Raw genomic sequence first — 20,785 nt, 5'->3', positions numbered from 1 at the left:
TTTTAAAAAATATGGTATTATATTTCAGTGAGATTTTTTTGCACAGTCACATTGTGAATCAGCTTACAAACACACTGGGGTCAGCACAACAGAGGCCTAATGGCATATTTATTAGTTAATTGGCTGTTGCAGGATACAACATTTGTTGATGTTCTTTAATTAAACTAATTACACTTCCAATGCTGTCAGGACACTTATAATCTATCCATGACAAATTAATACTAAAGGCTGAGATTTGTTATAACTTTTCTGGAACAAGTTACAGCTCTGAGATAAATCTTTTAGCCACTTCTTTGCACTTTGAAACATCCTGTGAAAAAAATCACATAATGTACTTTGTGCATTTTTGGACAGAATTCAGACCAACTTTCTAAAAACACATTTTAACTTTGTCATTATAGGTTATTTTCTTAAGGAAAAATAAGGGAATTCAATCCACTTAAAGAAAATCTATAACACAAAAGCGAGGTTGTCTGAATCATCATATACATTTAACCACAGGGCTGATGCAGTCTGAGAATGTCCTGCTCCCCTGCTCAGAAACTGACTGACACACAGCTCACACACAAAAGAAAGCGATTACGAGGTCAGTCTGTCACTACATGACTCATTTCTCTGCAATCCATCGGGGGAAATGAATCACACGAGGCTAATGGTATATTAAGTCATTCTGAAAACAACAACCTACAGCTTTTCTCTTGACATGTCTTTAAGGAGCTGAACTGAACTGAAGGCACACTGACACATGGAAACTAACTGCAGGCTTCAGCTTCTGATAAATATAATTGTTGAAGAGCAAAATATTTTTTTATACTTTTCAGACACAAAAACAGCTTTAAAGATTTGGATTTAAATCATCTTTAAATGTATTCATGAAGACTTTTATGCAGTTAATCAACAAGAAGTCTACAGCGCCCTCAAGTGACCAGATGTGACATAACTCTTCCCAGACCAGTCTTCTGGTTGTCTACACATTTAGACAATGATTACACATAAATACATTGTTTTATGTTTATCAGAGGGGAGAGTTTTATCACAGCCGAGTTGACAGCAGAAAAAATTTTCCATTTGTTGATGTCAACACCAAGACGCCACATCCAAAACACACATTACTGAGCCTTCTGGAGCTCGCAAAGATGGAACAGTTTAAAAACAAACTGGTATCACCTTCAATGACACACACACATCCAAGGTGTGTGTGTCTACATTTTAGTATGTTTATGAACACACACACACACTCACACACACATATTTCAAGTCCATTGAGTAATGTTAGTTTGTTCTTCAGGCTTTCCCCTTTCTCTTCTGCATTTTCCTCCCAGACAGCGCCCCCTTCTGGGCTCCTCTCACCATGCCCTTGAACTGGCCCTGCAGTTTGGCACGCTTCCTGTGAACACATAAAAAAAATGTTGGCGTCCGACACTCAAATGAATCAACTCCCTGGCAGAAGCTAAATTAATCTCTATGATGACACAACATTGCTCGTACCTGCGGTTGAGCTGGTCCTTCTTCAGAGGGATGTAAGCGTAGGGATCCAGCTTCCCTTGTTTCTTCACATCTCCTTTTCCTTTCTATGAGATGAAAGAATAAGACGCTCAGATTTATAGTTTCTAACCAACAACTCCCGCAGTGTTTCTGCATGCTGTCTGACTCACCTTTGACTTGTACTCTGCCCCCATGTCATCCCTTCCTCCAAGCGGTCTGTGGATACCTGAGCCTCCAGCTGAGAAGAAAGAAAAATGTGTTTCTTAGTCTAAATTCATCAAGGACACTGTGCTTTCTAGACATGTTACAAGGCCACATGTTACAGGCCACATGTTAACCTGAAAAGAGCTGCTGTGATCCTGAGCTGTTGCCTTAAGCCCAACAGACCTTCAAAGTTTAGATTCGTTTCAGTCCTTTTTCAAGCAAAAATGTTAAGAACTGTAGTGGTTCCAGCTTCTTAAATGTAAGGATTTGCAGCTTTTCTCTGTCATTTAAAACAGTAAATGAAGAATCTTTGGGTTTTGGACTGTTAGCTGGACAAAAGGATTCATCTGAAGACATCACTTTGGGCTCTGGGGGATTGTGTTTTGAGCATTTTTTAAAAAAAATTGGGACATTTTTTAGAGTAAACGATTAATTGATGATGAAAATAGTCAGCAGCTGCAGTCTTATAACCCAAGATTTATGCACACGCTGATTTACTAACAACTCACTGAGGATGTTTTCTCCCAGTCCTACCTTTATATTTTAGCTGTGGTTCAATGTCCATGTCCTCATCGAAGTTGTCATCTCGGAACTTCCTCTTCTGTGTCTTTTTCTAAAGATGATAAAAAAAACAGATGATAAATAAAGAACAGCAAAAAAAAAAGGAAGCAGGAAGTTACATCATTACTGTATCACATGTAGAAGTACTCACACTCTTGACTCCAGCCTCTTCCAGGATATCTTTCATCTCTCCCTCATCTGGGGGGAAGTTAAAAGGTTATTGTCGCAGCCTTTTCAGAAGAAGCTGTATACAGGACAGCTGACTAACAGGACTTCCTCTTACCTTTGTCTTTCACATCCTCCTCGTCATCCTCTCTGATGATCAGCCGTCCGTCTGATGTCACCTTGAAGCCATGATCGACCTTGGCACTCTTTTTCATTGCCGGGTTGGTGGCTGAGAAACAACAAAAGCCATGTTAAATACCTCCACAGAATACATTCACTTTCTTTAATCTTGGCTCACAGTAACCATCTGTTACCTAGCACTCTCTGGGAAACCTTGGGATCCAGGAAGTTAAGCGGGTCATCTTCCCCTCCTTCTTTGAGCCAGGCCCGTCCTTTCTGCGGTTTGCCTGCCTTCTTCTGAGCCTTGCCGGCCTTTCCTTCGTCCTCTGACAAATCACTGTCGGACTCTGCGAGGATGTCCTCAATACTAGAGAGGAGGGGCGGAAAGGTTTTTAAGCAGGAAGTGAGGTAAATTCATGAATGAAGGCAGGGCTTTGTGTTTGGGAACAGTGGTCTACCTCTGGCTCTTCCCTTTAGGTGCCTCTTCTTCGCTCTCTGAATCTTCGTGCTGCTCTGAGGCCTGTTTCCTCCTCTTGGTGCGAGCCTCAGCCTTGCGGATGTTGGCGAGCACTTTGTGGTGTTCTGCAGGCAGCATGCTCTTCACCAGCTCAAAACTGGAAATACAGAAGATGATCAGACACAAATGCACACACCGCACATGACACTAACACGGTACAGTGACCGGTGGAGGTAGAAAGAAAGGAAACAGAAGAATGGCACAATAAGGTGGACCATGTGTCGCTCAGAGCCACAAGCTAGCTGACTGGGGTCCAGTCTATGCTTATAGTATCTTAAATAAATGTATAAAAAAGAAACCTTACCCAAACTTCCTGATGAACTTAGTGAAGATGTTCTTCAGTTTGGTTCTGAAGTGCCTCCTCACGTCGTCTTTTATGCTCCCAACGCCCTCAATCTGAACACAAGCCACAGAGTCAAGACAGTATTAAATGAGGGCACAATTATGTCTTCATAGTGGACTAGATCATCCATAATGTTAATGCCTACCATGACAGTGACATGTGACCCTAGCGTCTTGGCGTCCATGATGAAGAGGATGACCTTGATGAAGCCCAAAGAGGCCTTGACGATCTCTCTGGTACGAGACGACAGCAGCAGACAAATGTTGTGCAGCAGCTGCTCTCTGGTGGTCACCTCGATGGCGTCTGGGAGAGAAAAGACACCAGACTGAGTCCACTGATCCAAGGATACAAGCATTCAAAAACAAAGACAGGAAATTGTTGAAAGTCTCGAGCCTACCTTTATACTCAAACACCAGTCGAGTCAGCGCCAACACTGTACAGGTGATCATGGTGACGGAGCCTGTGAGTCCTGCGTACACCAGGATCATATACTGCTCCAAGGCATCTGCATCAGAGACAGATACTCAGTTAGGATTTTAAACCTTCACACCTCCACACACACACATCAGCAGGAAGACAACTTACCTTTTGTGTTCCCACAGAATCTGATGAAGGCGTTTCCTATCTCCACCAGAAGACTGTAGGCGTTCTTACGAGCTCCGACAGCCACCTCCTTGGTACAAATAATGACCTGCAACACAGAACAACCTCATGAAGATGATAGATATCAGTACTCTCTTTATTTGTGTGTTTGCAAGCACTTATCTGTGTTTGTACCTCTGGCAGCAGAGCGGTGATAAAGTCTTTGTGTTCCTCGCTGAGCTGTTTCACAATGTGGATCAGACATTTCAGTCTCGGCTGAGAGAGAGCAATAAAAACAGGAAGATACGATCAGACAGGACATTAAATCAAAGTATATAGTCCCGTCTAGTTTCTCGCTTTATTTTATTTCTCTCTACGCAGCAGTCTCACCCTCTTTGCTGGCGAAGAGGCATTTTTCAGAGTCTCAAGCAGGACCACTTTGAGTGTTTCCAGATTGGCCACGACAAACGCCCTGCACTCCTCTCTCTCTCCTCCACACATCTCCTCCAGCACACGATACGCCTTCTTCTGCATGCCTGGATCTTTGATCTAAAAACAGAAGACACAACGTCAACAACAAATGTTTAGATTAAGAAACATACAATACATTTAAGCCCACCGTGTGTACCCTTACCTCCAAATATGGCCTGATCAGCTCAAACGTTTTAGTCATGGTGGCCTCGTCTACAGAGGGAGCCATGGCAACCACGAGGTCCATCATTGACAGCCTGAAAGGTAGAAGAGGACAGAAGAGTGATGGTACCGATATCTTTTCTCACACAGACAGAACTCCAGAGCGATAAATCCATATTCGTGTCCTACCGTGTGAACTCAGTGGTGTCTGTGCTGCTCAGTCTGTCTGTGGCTTTTTGCAGGAAGGTGCACACCATCTGAGGATGATCGTTTGGTTAGTGAGACATCAGAAGAATCATGGCCAATGACAGTATAGTCCATTAATAATGATCAGTTCTGCATGAAAGAAGTCTCAGGGTTCATACAGCTTTCTAAGAGTAAAATTCAAGCACTTTCAAGGTGCTTAAATCACCAATTTCCATTTATCATCACATCTAAGTTGTGACTATAAATGCAATTGCGAAAAACAAAGAATTCCTTTATACCCTCAGCAATGGATGTATATTGTCAATTTTTTATTTTACCAGCTGTTCATATGAATTTTAATTGTATGTTTTGATCATGATTAATCACTTCTTGCTCATTTCAATGCCAGGAGACAACCAACAAGTTTGATGACGAGATCATCTCATTTCAAATACTAAAAGATTTTTGGTTTACACGTGTAACTGTATAGATGAAACACAACAGTTGAAATTAAGCATTTTCCAAACTTGTAATACTTTGCACAGACCCTAAAGACTAGAGGTACGACAACTCACCTCTGTTGGGGTGACAGCTAGGTAGACCTTGATGGTGTCTAGTATAGCCATCCTGTAGGTGCCGGACTCTCCAGCTGCAGGCTGCTGGCTGTACACGTTGAAGAAGATGGGCAGGAAGTTCTTGGCGAAGCGACCCATTTCTGTCTTTTCTTCCTCTACGGACATAAAAGTGGACACGACATGGTTTTTGGAATTGCTTGATTTAAATGTAAGAATTATGAGTCGCCTTTCTGTGAACTTGTGTGTCGTCCTACCAGTGGAGCAGCTCTTGTTGATGATGGTGCGCAGAGCCTGGCACACGGTGAGTCTCAGGTCGGCACGTTCGTTAATCGCCATACCGAGGACGCGGGCGATGCCTTTGAAGGATGCCAGCAGGTCCACGGGACATGTGCAGAAGCCGGGGAGCATGGTCCAGATCTGAGGGACAAATACAGACATGCATTTCTAAACATCTCATTCACCAGAACTCTTTACTCTGAATTCAAAGTTTCATCAACATTGAGCTACCTGTAGCTGTAAAGTCTGGTAGACTTTGGCCTCAAGTTTCTGCCCTGCTTGCTCCAACTCTTCAGCTAAAACACAAGAACAGAGTCATTAATACACAGAAAAAGAAGCTGTTATTCGACCTCTTTAAGCGGAGCGTCACACACTTACCTCTCTGCTTGAGTGTTGAGGCCAGAGGAAGGAAATATGTTGCGAAGAAACCGAGGTGAGTGTTCTTCACGTGATCCCGTATGACCGGGATAAGCCAGCTGCGTGGGAACTCCAAGTCGTCCCTGGAGAAACACCCAGTCAGTTAAACCACCATAATGACAAGACGACCACTCCAAAGTGTTTGTGCGTTCACTTACTCGTAGCCGGTGATGTTAAGAGGCACGGCGCCCAGCACAACTTCAGGCCCCATGCTCTCTACAGCTCCACCTACAGCCAGGTCCAACTCACCACTGAAGGGGAAGTGAGGGGTGGTGCGCAGGTCTGCCAGAGACTGCAGAGACTGTGCAGGACACAAGACAATACACTCAGACACACTTCTCTCTTTCTTTACTCACACGGTGATCTACAAAGTTTTTCTATTATACCTTCGTCATGATGGGGTGAGCTCGTTTCCCTGCGACGCGATAGAAGCAGCCCAGGACCTGCAGCACGAATGGCCAGGAGGCATGGAAGCGATAGGACAGTCCTTCTTCTACAATGCTGGAACACACACAGACAGCAACAATGATCATGATGACTCGCCATGAAGCAAGCAGGACAAGACTGAGGCTATCACTGTAAATATTTAAGGAACTTACCGAAACATTTTGCAGACATAGGAGGGGTTCCCTGCAGAGGCTGTGGCAGTGATCATGCCCATTTCCTCCATGTGAGGAGCGACACATTCAGTCAACAAAGTCTGAAACATACAACATAAATAGTCAATTAGGACCCTGAATACACAGCAAATGAGAATCCACTGACTCTTGTTAAATTTCCTTGTCAAGTCAAGAGGATTTACTATCTTTGTAGACTTTCCTGCCTGGAACACATCTTTAAAGATTAAATTACAATCCAGAAATACCTTGAGCCGAGCAAGACTTTACAAAACAAAAACATCTCAATCACCTTGACTCAGCCTGATAACGTCTTTACCTTTAGTGTATTGGCAGCTGCAGAAACCACTTGTGTGTGAGGCGATAACAGGCAGGACATGGCAGCAGAGAAGAGGCGAGGGAGGTGACCCAAACTCAGAGAACTCTGCAAACTAAAGACACACCGACTGCTCACTCATCTGTCGAGCATTTAACATGAATACAGGAATAAATGTGCGATGCTGTTGTGAAAAAACACAGTTTATTTACCCTGACAAATGAACATGTGCTTTCTCCATGACAGCGAGCCAGGCCAGGAGAGGCTGCAGGTCGTTCTCACTGGGCAGGTAGTCATACAGAGCCTGAGAGGATGAGAATTAACTGTTAGCTTTCACACCGCATCTTTACATTATGACTTCGGTTGAGTTTTTTTGAGTGCATTCTCTCACCGTGATGATCTGTGCGTTGAGTTCTGGTGAGAGGGTCGCGGCATTTGGCTTCCCGCTGAACAGCCGATGAAAGGCCTGCATGGCACTCGCGGTCACCAGCTGCAGCCAGAAGCACAGCAGCATTAAACACCATACTTAGTACTATCCATGTAGATAAACAAAGGCATCTGGCTGCACCCATGAATGTTTCTGTGCTCTCACCACGTGGCTGAGTGTCATCACTCGCAGCAGAGTCTCACAACAGGACTTGACAGCGCCCAGAGGAAACGTCCCCATCAGCTCCTTTAGGAGACCCAGCACATGCAGTGTGGTGGTGTCCTCTTTGCTGCCTGAGGGGGGAAAGAAGAGACATGAACTACAACTTGCTGGACATTCACAGAATTACCTGCCGTGTTTTGTGTTTTTTAACCTGCAGTCTGTATCGGGGTTTCACTGCCACAGAGGGGGAAAAAAAACTTTTTGTGTTTTTGCACCTGAATGCACATTGTGAACTCTGTAATCTACATCCTTTGGTACAGCAAAGGTTGTGGCCACCGCCAGGGACTTATTCTGAAATGTTATATTTAATAATGCACCAAGTTAGAGAGTTCCTTGTACAATGTGCAGCATGAGTTCTCTCAGAACTGCTTACATATTGAAATAAAACTGGTTTTGTAAATGATCACTAACCAAATCGGAAATTGAACCGAAACCTTGTGAATCAGAATAGAATTGATTTGAGAAATCAGTGGTGATACCCATCTCTGGACAGAATCAGATACACCATTATCTTCTTCACAGAAAGAACGACTAATAGTTACATATTGGTATATGTTGTCTTACCTCCTGCTTGCTCCATTTCTTTCATGCAGAACTTGGCTGTGGTCACTGCAGCTGGGTGATGGGTTGGTGCATTATCTGTGAACAGGAAGTCACTTCCTCTGAGAATGGAGCACACACCTTGCTGTGCTGCTTTACGGACCTGAGAGGAAAACAGACATAAAATTTTTTAAAAAAGGTACAAACTTGAAACATCTCAGTTATCGTTGAATTTAACATGTTATAATCCTGAGGCCGTCACTAGTAGGCTGGTGAGACGGACCTTAGGCTTGCTGTGCACTGTGAAGCTGAGAAGGCCGTGGTACGCCTGAAGAGTAGTCGGGTAAGTCCAGACAGACACATCCTGCTTCCTCAACAAGGTGGCCAGACATGACAGGATCTACAGATGCAAAAAATACATCAATCTTTGCTGCAGTTTAAAAAAGAACAATAAACAAACAAACAGGCTTGGAGAGAAATCTACTCACCCATCTGAGAGCTGAGGCGGTGTCAGAAGTGGCCTGTTTGGACATGACGTCCATCAGAGCTTTGGTAGTGTCCGAGAACTTGGACATGAGCACTGGAGCAGGAACCCTAAGGAGCACAATACCCCAGTCAGATTTCAAGTTACATCTAATTAGCCTTGATATGCATGGGGGAAAAAAGTAATCAAGCCCAACCGTTTCATAACGAGGTTGAGGAGGTACGCCACTGCAGCCTGGGACTCTGCTGAATCCACAACCTCCAGGGTGGTCATCTACAAAAGGCACAGATATGTTTTACTTTTCACAAACACAAAGTTATTTGGTTCTGTTTTAGGCATTACATTAAAGAAAAGGCAGAACTCACCAAAGCGGCAAAGTACTCTGTCTCAGTCTCCTTCCCTCCTTGACCACGGATCACCTCAGTAACAGCTGCCAACACTGCACAGATCTGTGAGGCAGGTGATGTAGTTAAAACTCAGCATTTTGGATTAACCAATATATATTTGTAGTGTTGGCATCCTTGAATCAACTACTTCAGTATTACTACCAACTATTTATTTATTTATGGGGTATTTTTGAATACATGATCTACCATCGTCTACCTCTTTATGAGCAGCTGAGTTGGACTCCCAGTATCGCTGCACCTTCCTGAAGGTCAGGTTGGAGCAGTCCGACAGCCCGCTGAGGAAGGTACCAGAGGTCCTGTCTGAAAACGCCTCACCTGCATCCTCTTCCATACAGGCGTCTTTACGACTGCCTCCAATCTCCAGCGGACCGACCTGCAGCTCATTGTGCAGCTTAAGGGCATCGACTGTTAGATCACTCTTTTCTATAGGAAGAAAAAACATGATGAAGATGACAAATTGAAGCCGTCCTACAGCACAACTGGCATGTACAAGGCAACTACAGTGCTGCCTTTACATATCTAGAAAAAGACAGTCTCGTTGTTGTTTTGGCTCTAGCACTCTGAATTGACATGAAATAACCACAAGACTGGGTGCTGACTCGCAGCTTTAGGCATGTTTGAACACATCCTGCACATTCAAAGACATGGATGTAAAAGTGATCACAAGCTTACAACCAAGTTAATAACAATGTTGTTGTTTTTTTAGATCTACACAGACTCTAACTAAACATGTCTTTTATTTGCTGAGTATCAGACTGAAGGCCCCAGAACCAGGGATGAATTGAAGCCTGGTGCAGCGCAGACCTGCTGAAGAATCATCAGGGAAGGTTACCAAGTATCTGATGATGTCTATGGATTATAAACTTACAGCAGTCATCGTCTGCAAATGGAGTTGCAACCAAATATCAGCCATGACGACAAAACGGTTGACTTTACATGTATGCGGCTACGTGTGGACGTAAACAGGCTAAAATTACACCAACTTTAAAGGGTCAATATGTAGGAATTTCAGTTGAAAATGTTCAAAAATGATCTAAAGAATGTGAACAAATAGCAGGTTTGATGTTTTATGTTTATGTGTTGTATTGCAGAGCTACATACTTAAATTAGCATCGATCCCCAGCTCATCCCGGTCCAAAAATCCTGTGCTAGGGGTGTACATGCTAACACTCCCCGAGCTTCCAGTCTGGACCACTAGCTGCATGGCTAACTGAGCTAACAAGCCAAAGCTGCTGTAGTTAGCAGTTGCTCTGGTGATATGCTACCCCCATATGTTTTGAGTATGGATTTGACAGGTGGCCATTTGTTACATATTGCACCTTTAAGTTCAGAATAACCATACATTTGTTTATTATACTAATGTGAGCCAAAACATCTCCATGTCTGTCTCTGGTACAGTTAGAAACTCTTTGTAGCATTATTGCAAAGAGTGTCAGGGTGTCACCTGTATGACATCTACAATAATGGACAGTTAATCTTAATTTGACGACACAATCTTTTGCACACAGCCACAGACACACAGTAGTTGTCATCATGTCAAAATGAAGACTTATAGTTATTTCAGGTGCCCAAAAGAAACAGACAGGAGAATATGAAGTCTGACTCTCAGCTCATAACTTTAATATGATAGCTGACAAACATTTAATGGCGCAACACATGAAGTTATCCTGAGCAGTCACAAGTTAAATGGCTGACGCTAGCTACTGTTAGCACTAGCCACATACCCACGTGTGGTGGGAAGCTTACCGGAGGGTCTGCTGAAATAGCGGCTTTTAGCTGCCTGCCGGTACCGACTCGTCTGCGGGTTCGAGTCGCTGCTGTGTCCTTTCTTCCACCGTTTGAGTTTGGACCCGGTCCCGGAGCGAAGTTTCCCCGATTTGACCATTTTCGGGGTTGACGATATTCAAGTTACCCCGAGTGTCTGTGGCGCAGATGACGCTGTCGCTCACCAGATGACGTCACGGCTGTATTCACGTGTCTGAGCAGGCCTCCATGTTGTTTCACCAGTAGATGGCGCTGCTCAACACTAAACGACATACTAAACAGCTGAGCAGCGGTGGTAAGTAACAGTACAGTACAGTACAGTATTTACTTAATTACTGTGCTGAACACTGATAATTTTACTGTAGAATGAGTATTTTACTCTACATTGTCTAAATACATTTTGTTTATAATACTTACATGCTTTACTTATTATTTTTTAGTAAGTTTTTAATGCAGAACCTTTACTTGTATTTGAGTATTTTGTAGATTGGTATTGATAGACCTAAGTAAATGAGATGGATACTTCTTCAACCACTGCAGCTGAGTATCTATAATCTCCGGATGCATTTGAAAGCACCTTCAATGGCTAGTGGACCTTGAATCTGGATTTTGTTAGAACAGCTGTTTCCAAGGGGAAGGTAAAAGTGCTGAGCTACTGAAGTTGCACGTCCATTACAATGAACATTATGTATGATACAGTTGAAAGCTCCAGAAACAACATATAAGTGGGCCTTGATTTGTGTAATGTTGAGTCAAACATACAGATTCTTTTACAGCTCTTCTCCACTTTAAATTTCTTTGATATAATGTCTTCCTATTAACACTATTCCAATTCATTCAACATAGGTAAGTGGTCCCCAGATTTTCTGCCTTGTGACCCCTTAAAGCAGGGTTTAAGTTGGTCTTATTGTAGCAGTGAGCTGCGAGCAGGTTGACCACATTTTTTCCTTCTTAGATTGTGTCATGTGAAGAATTTTTAAAGGCCTGAGGAGATTTTAGTAGCCGATGTGTGACTAGAAAAAGCAGAAATTTGTCAAAGTATAATATAAAACTTTGTGTGACAGAAAGATTCCTTAAACCTTCTTGTAATCCTCCAGATTTGGGACCCCTTGGTTAGGAATCATTGCTTAGGACAAGATCTAACATTAAACATTTCCATAAAGACATCTTAGAATGAGGAAAGCAGAGAATGACTTTAGATTTACAATATTTATTGATAAGTTATTCAAGTACAGTGAGCATCATATTGTACATAGACTACAGTATCTTGTTTGGAGTGATGAAATAAAAAAACAGGTCACATCCCTTATTACCTTTTAGAAAGGCGCCTTCGTTACATTCCTTGCCTTTATTGTGAATATACAGCTGTGAGTTGAAAATGAGGTGTGCACATATTACATAACCAAACAACACATAAGGAAACTTATATTTACAATTTCCTTTTCTGCCTCCCTTACCCTGCTTTTTAAAAAGCATGACAGAAATCTTTATTTAAAAAAAACAAACAAAAAAAAACATAACAGTTTTCCCTTTTTTTGGATCCCCAGGTGAACCATATTTAGTTTATCAATAAGCACAAGTAACACACATGACAAGGAGGAGGGGACCCATGTAAACAATAGAGCTGTGAGTTGATGTCCACACAGACAGACAGACAGAAAGACAGACAGACACTGGGATGTGCATCTTAGGACTCTACTTTTAATCTAAAGTGTTTTCAGTGCTTTTCAATATTCTCACTTAATTTGGAAAAAGGAAAAAATACAAAAAGGAGCAATATAAAAGCAATAATATCTTATATAAAAATGTACATAAAATTCCACTGCAATACCAACTGGAAAATTATTCCAAGCCCTACTCCTACTCCGGCACCCCTCTCTGGCACATCCTTTATATCTTCTTCACTGCATGGCCCTCTGTCTCAGTCCTCAGTTAGCTATAACCGGAGGGTTCATGTTGACGATCACTTGGACGACAAAGTCCTTCTGGATCTTGGCGTCTTGCAGGCGAGTCTTGTCAGTCAGGAGCTTTCCGGAGAAGAACCACCTCTGGCGGGTCACGTCGATTTCCTCCTGTTCTTCCAATTGTTTCTTGAGCTCGGCGATGGAGTCAGCCAAGCTGGCTGTCAGACGCACATCCTTTCCTGAGAAAACCGCGAGGCATAAATAGAGTTGACACAGATTTCCAAACGAGCTGTGAGACACTGAATGGCTATGAATTATACAACAGGCTCCAGCCTGGATGAGACAAGATGCAATAAAGGAGAGCTGCACAACATGGAGTTCTTTAGATTTTAATGTCATATTATAGGTCAGACCGGATGTTTCTTACCTGATGACAGTCGCACCCTCAGCTGGAACTCTTGCCTGCACGGAGGGGGCTGAGCTTGCTTTTGTGTGGATTCAGAAACTTTGCTCTCAGTGGACGTCTCGCTGATGAGGTTGACAGGCGGGGCTAAAGTGTAGGCTGGGAGCTGGTAGCGGTTGCCCAGCTCATCATAACTCTCTGTGAGAGAGCCTGCAGATGAGACAAATGACCTACATGAACAACAGTTTTCCAAAAAACCTTTCTATCAGCAACAGCAACAAACTATAACACTGATACATAACCTCTGTCACTGCTTCCAAGAGTACGAGGTCATCACATTTACATTATATCCACCTTCATCACATTAACATCAACAGCACCAGTGTCCTTCAACAGCAGATAAATATGCACGAACAGAAGGTTTTTTTTTTCCATGTAACTCTGTCATGGCTCTCTGTGCACCAATCCATTCACAGCGGTCACGCAGCACTGCGACTATTATGTAACTATTACAGCAGTAATCTCTGAACAACTGAGGCATGGCGTTCTGCAAACTGTCCTTTGACATTTGGAGAATTATTACAGTGAGTTATATATTTGTGCCGGAAGATCCAGGACATTTACAGCTTACAATTGATAGCTGGACAAAGCACATTTCCATATCTGAGAGAGGGTGTGTGTGTGTGTATGTGTGTGTGTGTTCAGATGGTTTCATACCGTGTGGCAGAGTGATGCAGGCTCCATCCACTATAGCCTGTGCTAGCTCCAGGTCATTACACTCTGCAGCCAGGGCTGCTGCTCTGAGTGCGTCCCAGATCTCTTTCCGTCCATCAAAGGCCGGAGCCGTGTCCCAAAACTCGTCCCTCTTACTCCTCAGCTGGCCCTCCGTCATCGGGTACTCGCTCTTCCACTTTGGACGCTCCTTCTTGAGGGGCTCATTGCGTGCTGAAAGAAAAAGGGTCAGGGTCAGGGTCATGCTCTGCTCTACAGCCATGCAGACAACTTTTAGTTTTTAAAAAGATGTCAGGAAGGTGTCAAGGTGTCCCAGTGACACAAGTTAATTTATCCTACTGACATAACGGGTGCAGCTAAAAGGGATTATAGGACAGTGAAACCAAGTATCTGGTAGTGAAAGTACTTTACCATTATCAAGAAATAAGATTTACTATATAAGATATATTTTTGTGTCATGTTAATGTATTGCTAATGTATTTCCCTCAGCAGAGCTATGATTGTCAGGCAAAATACAATGCTTTAAAAAAGCAACTTCTCGGAGTTTTAAATGGTCTACCAAGTTATATTAGTGTATCATCACTCAAATAACTGAGCAGAACAAACAATTTCCATTTTTTTATGAGTACTTTTACTTTTGGTACTTTTAGTATAATTCGATGCTCATATTTTTATACTTTTACTGAATTAAAATTGAGTGCAGGCCTTTTTCCTCATGACAGTGTATTCCTACACTGTGGTTTTGCTACTTTCACTTAAGTAAATTAAAGTGCTTCTTCCACCTCTGCACTCGGTCATGTAAACACCAGCGAGGTCAGACAAGGTCAGAAAGGCTCATCTTAAGACTCCCACGCTGAGGGATCGTCAGTGTTTGGCAAAAACAAACCGTTGAAACTGCACAATGTGTTTACACTCCCTCGCATCAGACACATTTATCACGATTTATTTGCTCTATACAAGTAAAATAAAGCTAATTACTACTATGCATGTGACTGCTCTTTGTCTGGATTCTAACAGAACATAACCAGAGTGATTTTATACTTTCCAACACTGGCATATACGCTGCACAGTGCATCAACTGTACCAACATACCAAGAAAGTCAAACTGATTCACAGTAGGAGGGAAATCAAAGTGATTATTTATAGTGTTGTGGATTACTGCAGTGGCTAGTAACACATACATGTGCACTGACATGCGCGCACACACGCGCACGCACCAGTGGATTATAGGCAGTAATCAGTTTCCACATAACAGGATTTATCTGCCCCTATCCCATAAGGCATTGGTTGGAGCGTTAGCCAATGAAAGCCAGCAAAAACAATCAGGGACTATTACAAGTCTACAGACAAACAAACACACACCTGCTGCAAATTACTGACAGAGGATCACATGTTTGAACGGTTTGACTTCTATTCTTCTATCTTATATAAGATGCAAAATGTTTCACACCAAGAACAAATGTCAGCATTTGTTTACTAAGTTTGGCATGAGGTGCGATTTGCATCACACAGTATACACAGATTTAAATAATTGTCTATGTTGTTAACAATGCAGGTGACTACATAATGACAAATGTAACACCGTGAGCCAGTTTGGATTCATCCACGGTGTTATTGTATGTGTGCCTGCATACATATTCATTCAGAAATACACGTTTTATACTTTACATGTCATGCATTAGTAATAAAGGGCAACATTTTAATATGAAATCAACTTTTTTACATTTCTAAAGCCATAATTAACATACAGCAGAAGTCTGGATGAAGAAACTGGTGTCATAATTATACTCTACACCTACGCCAGTGTCTGTGATATCATTGTGTTAAAGAATATTCTATTCTACAGTTGCTTTAAGCCTTTGTGTTGCAGCTGCATAGTTACAATTAGACAGCCAATTAGATACAAATACCACGGTTATCTATAATCCTGACGGACAAAATGACTGACTTAGATAATTGCAAGCTGTTCTGATCTGTTGTGGTGTAAAAGGAACTCAAGGTAAGTATGCAACGTAGAGTTTAGAGTGAGACATTTTAAGTCATTATCAGTCAGACATGAGCCACAGCACATCACACACTGAACCTCAAACAAAAAATACCGTGGGGACCGTTTTGGTTTGGTTTTGTGCTTACTAGAATGAGAGCAGTACACTTAGTAGTCACTTCAGTAGTAAGTCAGTGAGCCAGACTGTTTGTGTACAGTGGAGTGTGAGTGAACGGAGAGATCAGCTCTGATAGTGTCCTCAGCTGTAAGCCTACAGTACCTGGAAACCTCTGCTTAGCAATTTCAAATGAAGTCAGTGGATCAAGTTTGTTTTCCCCCCTTGAGGTTAAACATTCCCGAAGGATGGAAAAACTACTGATTGAGTTTCTGTTATGTCAATAAAAGTGTTATTTTTGGACTATTATTTCTCTTAGTGCACCATTAATGACTACTACTACTACTGGTGGTTGTTATAGAGGTATTCGTAGTATTTCCGTGTTCGGCGCGGTGTTTATAAGCAGCATAAATACTCATACATACATATAGTACTGTCCACTGCAACCGAAACTAAGTTGAATTTTTCTCAAGTCTCCATCAAAGTGAGATCTGTGTTCTAAGTGACTGAATGGATCTGAGTAGAAGCATCATGGTGGATGTTGTCATGACCTCTTTCTGTTTGTTTTTCCTGTACTGTACATTTGTTTGTTACACAAATGTACATAAAAGCAAGCAAGCTTGACTCCAATATCAGTGATAGAATGTAACAAAGTACATTTACTCAAGTACTGTATTTACGTGCAATTTTGAGGTATTTATACTTTACTTAAGTATTTCCATTTTCTGCTACTTTGTACTTCCACTCCACTACATCTTGGAGGCAAACATTGTACTTTTGACTCCTCTACATTTATTTGATCATTTAAGTTACTAGTTACTTTACAGATTGCATGCTGCATCAGAGTCAAGGTAGCATGAATTTATTTTATTGGCGACTGGATAAAAAAAACACATAATTGGACAAATGCTGAATATCCCAATATGTTGTTCTTGTTTTTTTTAAATATGAGTATAATTTACCTTTACTTTTGATACTTCTGTATATTTATTGTCAGAAAAAATATTTTTGATACTTAAGTACATTCAATATTAGATATTCTAAGACTTTTTAAGCACTATTAGTATGGGTGACTTTCACTGTAACCAAAACAATATTTTAGCATGTTATCTTTTGTCTATTAGCCTACTTTTGGCTAGTTTTTTTTCAAAATTGCTCAACATACACAAAACCCTCTGAGACAAAGTACAGCACAAAAGAATTTCATTCAACCCACACAAAAATCTCTACTTACTCCTCAGAAAAACACACTTAAAGGGTGTGTCTGGACCGTGATAGTAGTTGTATTCCCTGGAGTTTGGCACTCCCATAGCTGTTTGTTCCCCGAGGTTTGATGTGAATCAGTTAGAAGTCCGCATTCATGAGCTACAGATGCTGACCCAGACGAAGAGTCTAAACAGCCTGCTGCAACAACCGAAGAGACAGCCACCTGGTCGTGTTTTCCTCGATGTGCAGCCTCAGATTCAGAGTCAGAGCAGAGTGAACCGTCGTGACACTTCCCCAGTTCCTTAAAAGTGACCAAACTGCCTCTGCTTGTTATATCCCTTTTAATGGCAACCACTTCAGCACCCCAAAATACAGCTGGATCAATTCATGGAAAGAGCTTCAGTTTATGGGGAGAGTAAGGTGAGTGTCCGAGCCAGAAGGTGGCTTCTTTACACAAGAGGACTAATCCTATCAGCTCTATTTAGAGACAGGATAGAAATACCCAAAGGCAACATGCTAAACCTATTAACGGACAATAAACCCCTGTCAGACTTGAAGGAGAAGCTACTCTATTTTTGTGAGCTGCCTCTAACAGGTGACTGTTTTATTTCTTCACAGAGGCTCTGCTATTTATACCAGTAAACACAAATCTGCCTCTCAGATTCATGTAACATGAAATCAGAGGTCATGTCTGTCTCGCAGGTAAATACATCCTCCGAGCAGGTCGACGTGAGGCAAGTCATGCACCAAGTGGGTCAAACTTTGATATGAGCACCCTGTGCAGCTGCTCGATACATAATGCATGACGATCCAGCTGAGTGCACAGGCGCCTTTTTGTCCGCAAAGGAATGGATCGACCTGTGTTTATATGAAACACTGTCCTGCCGGGGCAGGTCCTCAGCACAGATTAGACACATGACTAAGCCCTGACTGTCGAGACTGAGAAAGACGCACATGCAGCAGGGGTGCAGCTATGAATCCTGGGTGGTGATATGCACGTATGTGTATCTCTTTGTAAGGAACATTGTGAAAACGTCTGTTGTCCTGATATTATTATGTGTCAGATATATGGCCTCATATTCTCACCACCTTTCATCTCACTTGGAACAGCTCGCTCTGCAACAATAAATGTGTAGAAACCACCTTATTCTCAGTTTCAGGACATCTTCTCTGATGCTTCTATGCATCCATAAAAAAAACACCCAGCTTTCCAGCTTCTTACCTCCACGTTTTTTGCTCCTTGTCGAGCTCCGGGCACTCCCTTGTCCATCCATCCTGCTCCTCCCCACACAGCCTCCCATCACTGTCCCTGCACCCCACACCCAGGAGAGAAATCATCAGTCTACATCCGCACATGTGCCACATATTAAAGTACAGATGTTTTTTTTTTTAAATGCAGATGTGATGGAGAGAGTTAATGGTGACGTCAAGTGGTGTGCCTTATAGGAGCAGCATCATCAGGGAATAATGACAGCTCAGCACTCCTTGTTCCTGTGAGGTCAGACAAGCTGCGATGTTTACGTCACGTGTACTGCCAGCTGACGGGGACACGCGCCTTCACTTCATGCCACCGCTGCTCTGCTCTCCCCATTCACATTAAAATATACATGTCTGTGCACTACGACACCTCATGTGATCTATTTTTAATTCAAATCATGCACCTCCGATGGGATTCAATTAATTTGCAGTCTCAATAATAAAAAGCGTTTTTGCTTTACCAGTATTTAAAATAAACTAAATCATTTTGCCTACCGGAAATCCAGTCTGCTAAATTATGCATTCGCCTGCAGTTTGCTTGCCACATCCGAACTTGCTCCTGAGTGAAGTTATCAGTGGATCCCGAAGCGTCGATCGGCAGGAGGGAGATGCGAGTCAGCAGGTTGACAGACACAGACTGGGAGCTGCTGTGTGTCGGTGCAGGTTCTGGAGGGCTGCTGACCGGTTCGGCCCCTGCAGAGCCTCCAGGAAGTCTCAACAGCTTCTCCTCAAAAACACTGCAATCAATATCCGCTTCCCCCCCGAATCATAATGGATGGAGCTCACCAGCACAAGCCGCCTGCACTGATCTAGAATTAAAGCCTTATCACTCTGCACGCATGCGCAGTTAGATACAGTTGGTCTGTCCCGCGTCAAGCTCAGCGGAGTAAGAGAAATCACCCCTCCAGAATAAAATGTGCTGATTTGAAAAGATTAACAGTTCAGTTTCCAAACAAGCAGAGTATTAGAACAGTAAAAACAGTCATTACGATAGACTTGGTTTAATAACAGAAGTGTCGTGGGGGTATTGTGCAAAACATGTTTGTATGCATCAACAGGGATTTTAGTCTGAAAGGCAAGGCGGAAGTTGCTATTCTTTTAAGTTTAGCTTGACGTGTACCCACTGCCAAAGTGCATCTTAGCCTTTTTTTCTTTTTTCTGTTTAAATCTGGTATTTGCAATCAAACACACACCTGGAGTTTTATTCATACTACTTAAAAGTGAAGAAACCAACTGTTTTTGGTGGTTTCCTTCTCCTTCTATAAATGTTGAACAAAAAAAAACACTTATAATGTTAGTACTTAGTTATTTCCAGTTTTATTGGAATAAAACTGTTTGTAAACAGCCTAATACACTGCAAAACTAAAAATATGTTCAAGAAAAATAAATTCAACTTAACTGTATTTAAATGTATATTGGATTAAATGTATGTTGGATTATGTTGTCTCCCTGTCTGGCAACAAGTAGATCCCATCCATTTAGTCTTGGCAAACTACAGGCCTAACCAGTAACTTTATTGGCTTACCAATTGATATGTCTATGTGTGTTTATAGTATATGCAAGTTAAGGTAAAAACAGAAACACCTCACAATAATAATAACTGGTTGAATACTTTGGTTGAATACTTTGCTACTGTCTGCAGCCAACTGAACTTGCTAAATTTGATCCTGGTCCTCTTGACAACAGTGACCTATGGACATATTTGCACCATACACATTATGCATTGCTTAATCTTTGGACATTATAAATGTGTGCCAAGTATTCACCCTAGCATGTCACTCTGAATGACTGCCTATGCAATCACAACAACACTTGGTAGTTGGTAACAGAAATTGAGAAAATCAAAACTGTGGAGTGCAACACATCAACATACCAACTGGAAATGGTCAAAATGAATTATTACTATGCAGTTTTAATACTCTAATATAAACTGTATTGCTAAAATTCTTTAAAAAATGCAGGATTCTATTGTTTTTTTAGTCAACTTTTGGTCAATTATTCATATCCTCCAAACATACTGCACAGCTTCTGACTAAACCCACACATTGAGCACTGACATCTGCTGGAAGACTGATTGTTGACAGGTCTGTGTGAGAGTGTGAGTGTGTGTGTGTCTGTGTCAGACACAGTGGGAGGATCTGATGAGCAGTGGCTGGGTGAATGAGTGAGGGCCAAAATCTGTTATCATCCTTTAATCTCTTCAGTCTTTATCTGACAAACTCTTTCTCTTGCTCTTTAACTGACAAGATCAACATCCATTTTTTAATTATCTGCTAATCAAAGCATTAAATGCAAACAGTTAAATATTTGTCATTGATTAATGAGATTTTACTCCAAGTGGAG

General features: G+C 42.0%; 2 protein-coding genes across 2 annotated transcripts; both read right to left on the bottom strand.

Moving 5' to 3' along the window:
* Positions 1 to 80: 80 nt before the first annotated feature.
* On the bottom strand, positions 81 to 11,029 carry rrp12 (ribosomal RNA processing 12 homolog). The gene is made up of 34 exons (XM_073481610.1): positions 10,824 to 11,029; positions 9,274 to 9,500; positions 9,036 to 9,119; positions 8,867 to 8,943; positions 8,675 to 8,780; positions 8,470 to 8,586; positions 8,211 to 8,349; positions 7,590 to 7,717; positions 7,389 to 7,487; positions 7,210 to 7,301; positions 7,001 to 7,112; positions 6,664 to 6,764; positions 6,451 to 6,565; positions 6,223 to 6,365; positions 6,026 to 6,147; positions 5,879 to 5,943; positions 5,626 to 5,788; positions 5,372 to 5,526; positions 4,800 to 4,867; positions 4,612 to 4,705; positions 4,368 to 4,526; positions 4,173 to 4,253; positions 3,981 to 4,086; positions 3,793 to 3,900; positions 3,541 to 3,698; positions 3,357 to 3,448; positions 2,994 to 3,149; positions 2,730 to 2,902; positions 2,534 to 2,644; positions 2,402 to 2,448; positions 2,224 to 2,302; positions 1,656 to 1,723; positions 1,489 to 1,571; positions 81 to 1,387 (listed from the first exon to the last, which is right to left on the bottom strand). Exons 1-34 carry the CDS (start codon positions 10,960 to 10,962, stop codon positions 1,285 to 1,287), a joined length of 3,870 nt encoding a protein of 1,289 aa, XP_073337711.1. The 5' UTR covers positions 10,963 to 11,029; the 3' UTR covers positions 81 to 1,284.
* Positions 11,030 to 12,125: 1,096 nt separating this feature from the next.
* Positions 12,126 to 19,172, bottom strand: ubtd1a (ubiquitin domain containing 1a). The gene is made up of 5 exons (XM_073482288.1): positions 18,938 to 19,172; positions 18,408 to 18,494; positions 13,866 to 14,093; positions 13,173 to 13,358; positions 12,126 to 12,984 (listed from the first exon to the last, which is right to left on the bottom strand). Exons 1-5 carry the CDS (start codon positions 18,987 to 18,989, stop codon positions 12,770 to 12,772), a joined length of 768 nt encoding a protein of 255 aa, XP_073338389.1. The 5' UTR covers positions 18,990 to 19,172; the 3' UTR covers positions 12,126 to 12,769.
* Positions 19,173 to 20,785: the final 1,613 nt, after the last annotated feature.

This window comes from Pagrus major, chromosome 15 (genome assembly GCF_040436345.1).
Source record: "Pagrus major chromosome 15, Pma_NU_1.0".
NCBI lineage: Eukaryota > Metazoa > Chordata > Actinopteri > Spariformes > Sparidae > Pagrus > Pagrus major.
The sequence above is the reverse complement of the archived record's forward strand: the minus strand, read 5'-3'. Positions and strand labels throughout refer to the sequence as shown.

What these genes read in the sequence shown, in the direction of transcription:
- ubtd1a (XM_073482288.1), bottom strand. Translation starts at nt 18,989, where the DNA reads ATGTGGCAAGCAAACTGCAGGCGAATGCATAATTTAGCAGACTGGATT. An exon ending in CTGCATCACTCTGCCACACG is followed by an intron (nt 13,359 to 13,865) that starts GTATGAAACCAT and finishes TCTCATCTGCAG; the next exon opens with GCTCTCTCACAGAGAGTTAT. An exon ending in GAGGGTGCGACTGTCATCAG is followed by an intron (nt 12,985 to 13,172) that starts GTAAGAAACATC and finishes CGGTTTTCTCAG; the next exon opens with GAAAGGATGTGCGTCTGACA.
- rrp12 (XM_073481610.1), bottom strand. Translation starts at nt 10,962, where the DNA reads ATGGTCAAATCGGGGAAACTTCGCTCCGGGACCGGGTCCAAACTCAAA. An exon ending in CTATTTCAGCAGACCCTCCG is followed by an intron (nt 9,501 to 10,823) that starts GTAAGCTTCCCA and finishes TTCTTCCTATAG; the next exon opens with AAAAGAGTGATCTAACAGTC. An exon ending in TAGCTGTCACCCCAACAGAG is followed by an intron (nt 4,868 to 5,371) that starts GTGAGTTGTCGT and finishes GATCATCCTCAG; the next exon opens with ATGGTGTGCACCTTCCTGCA.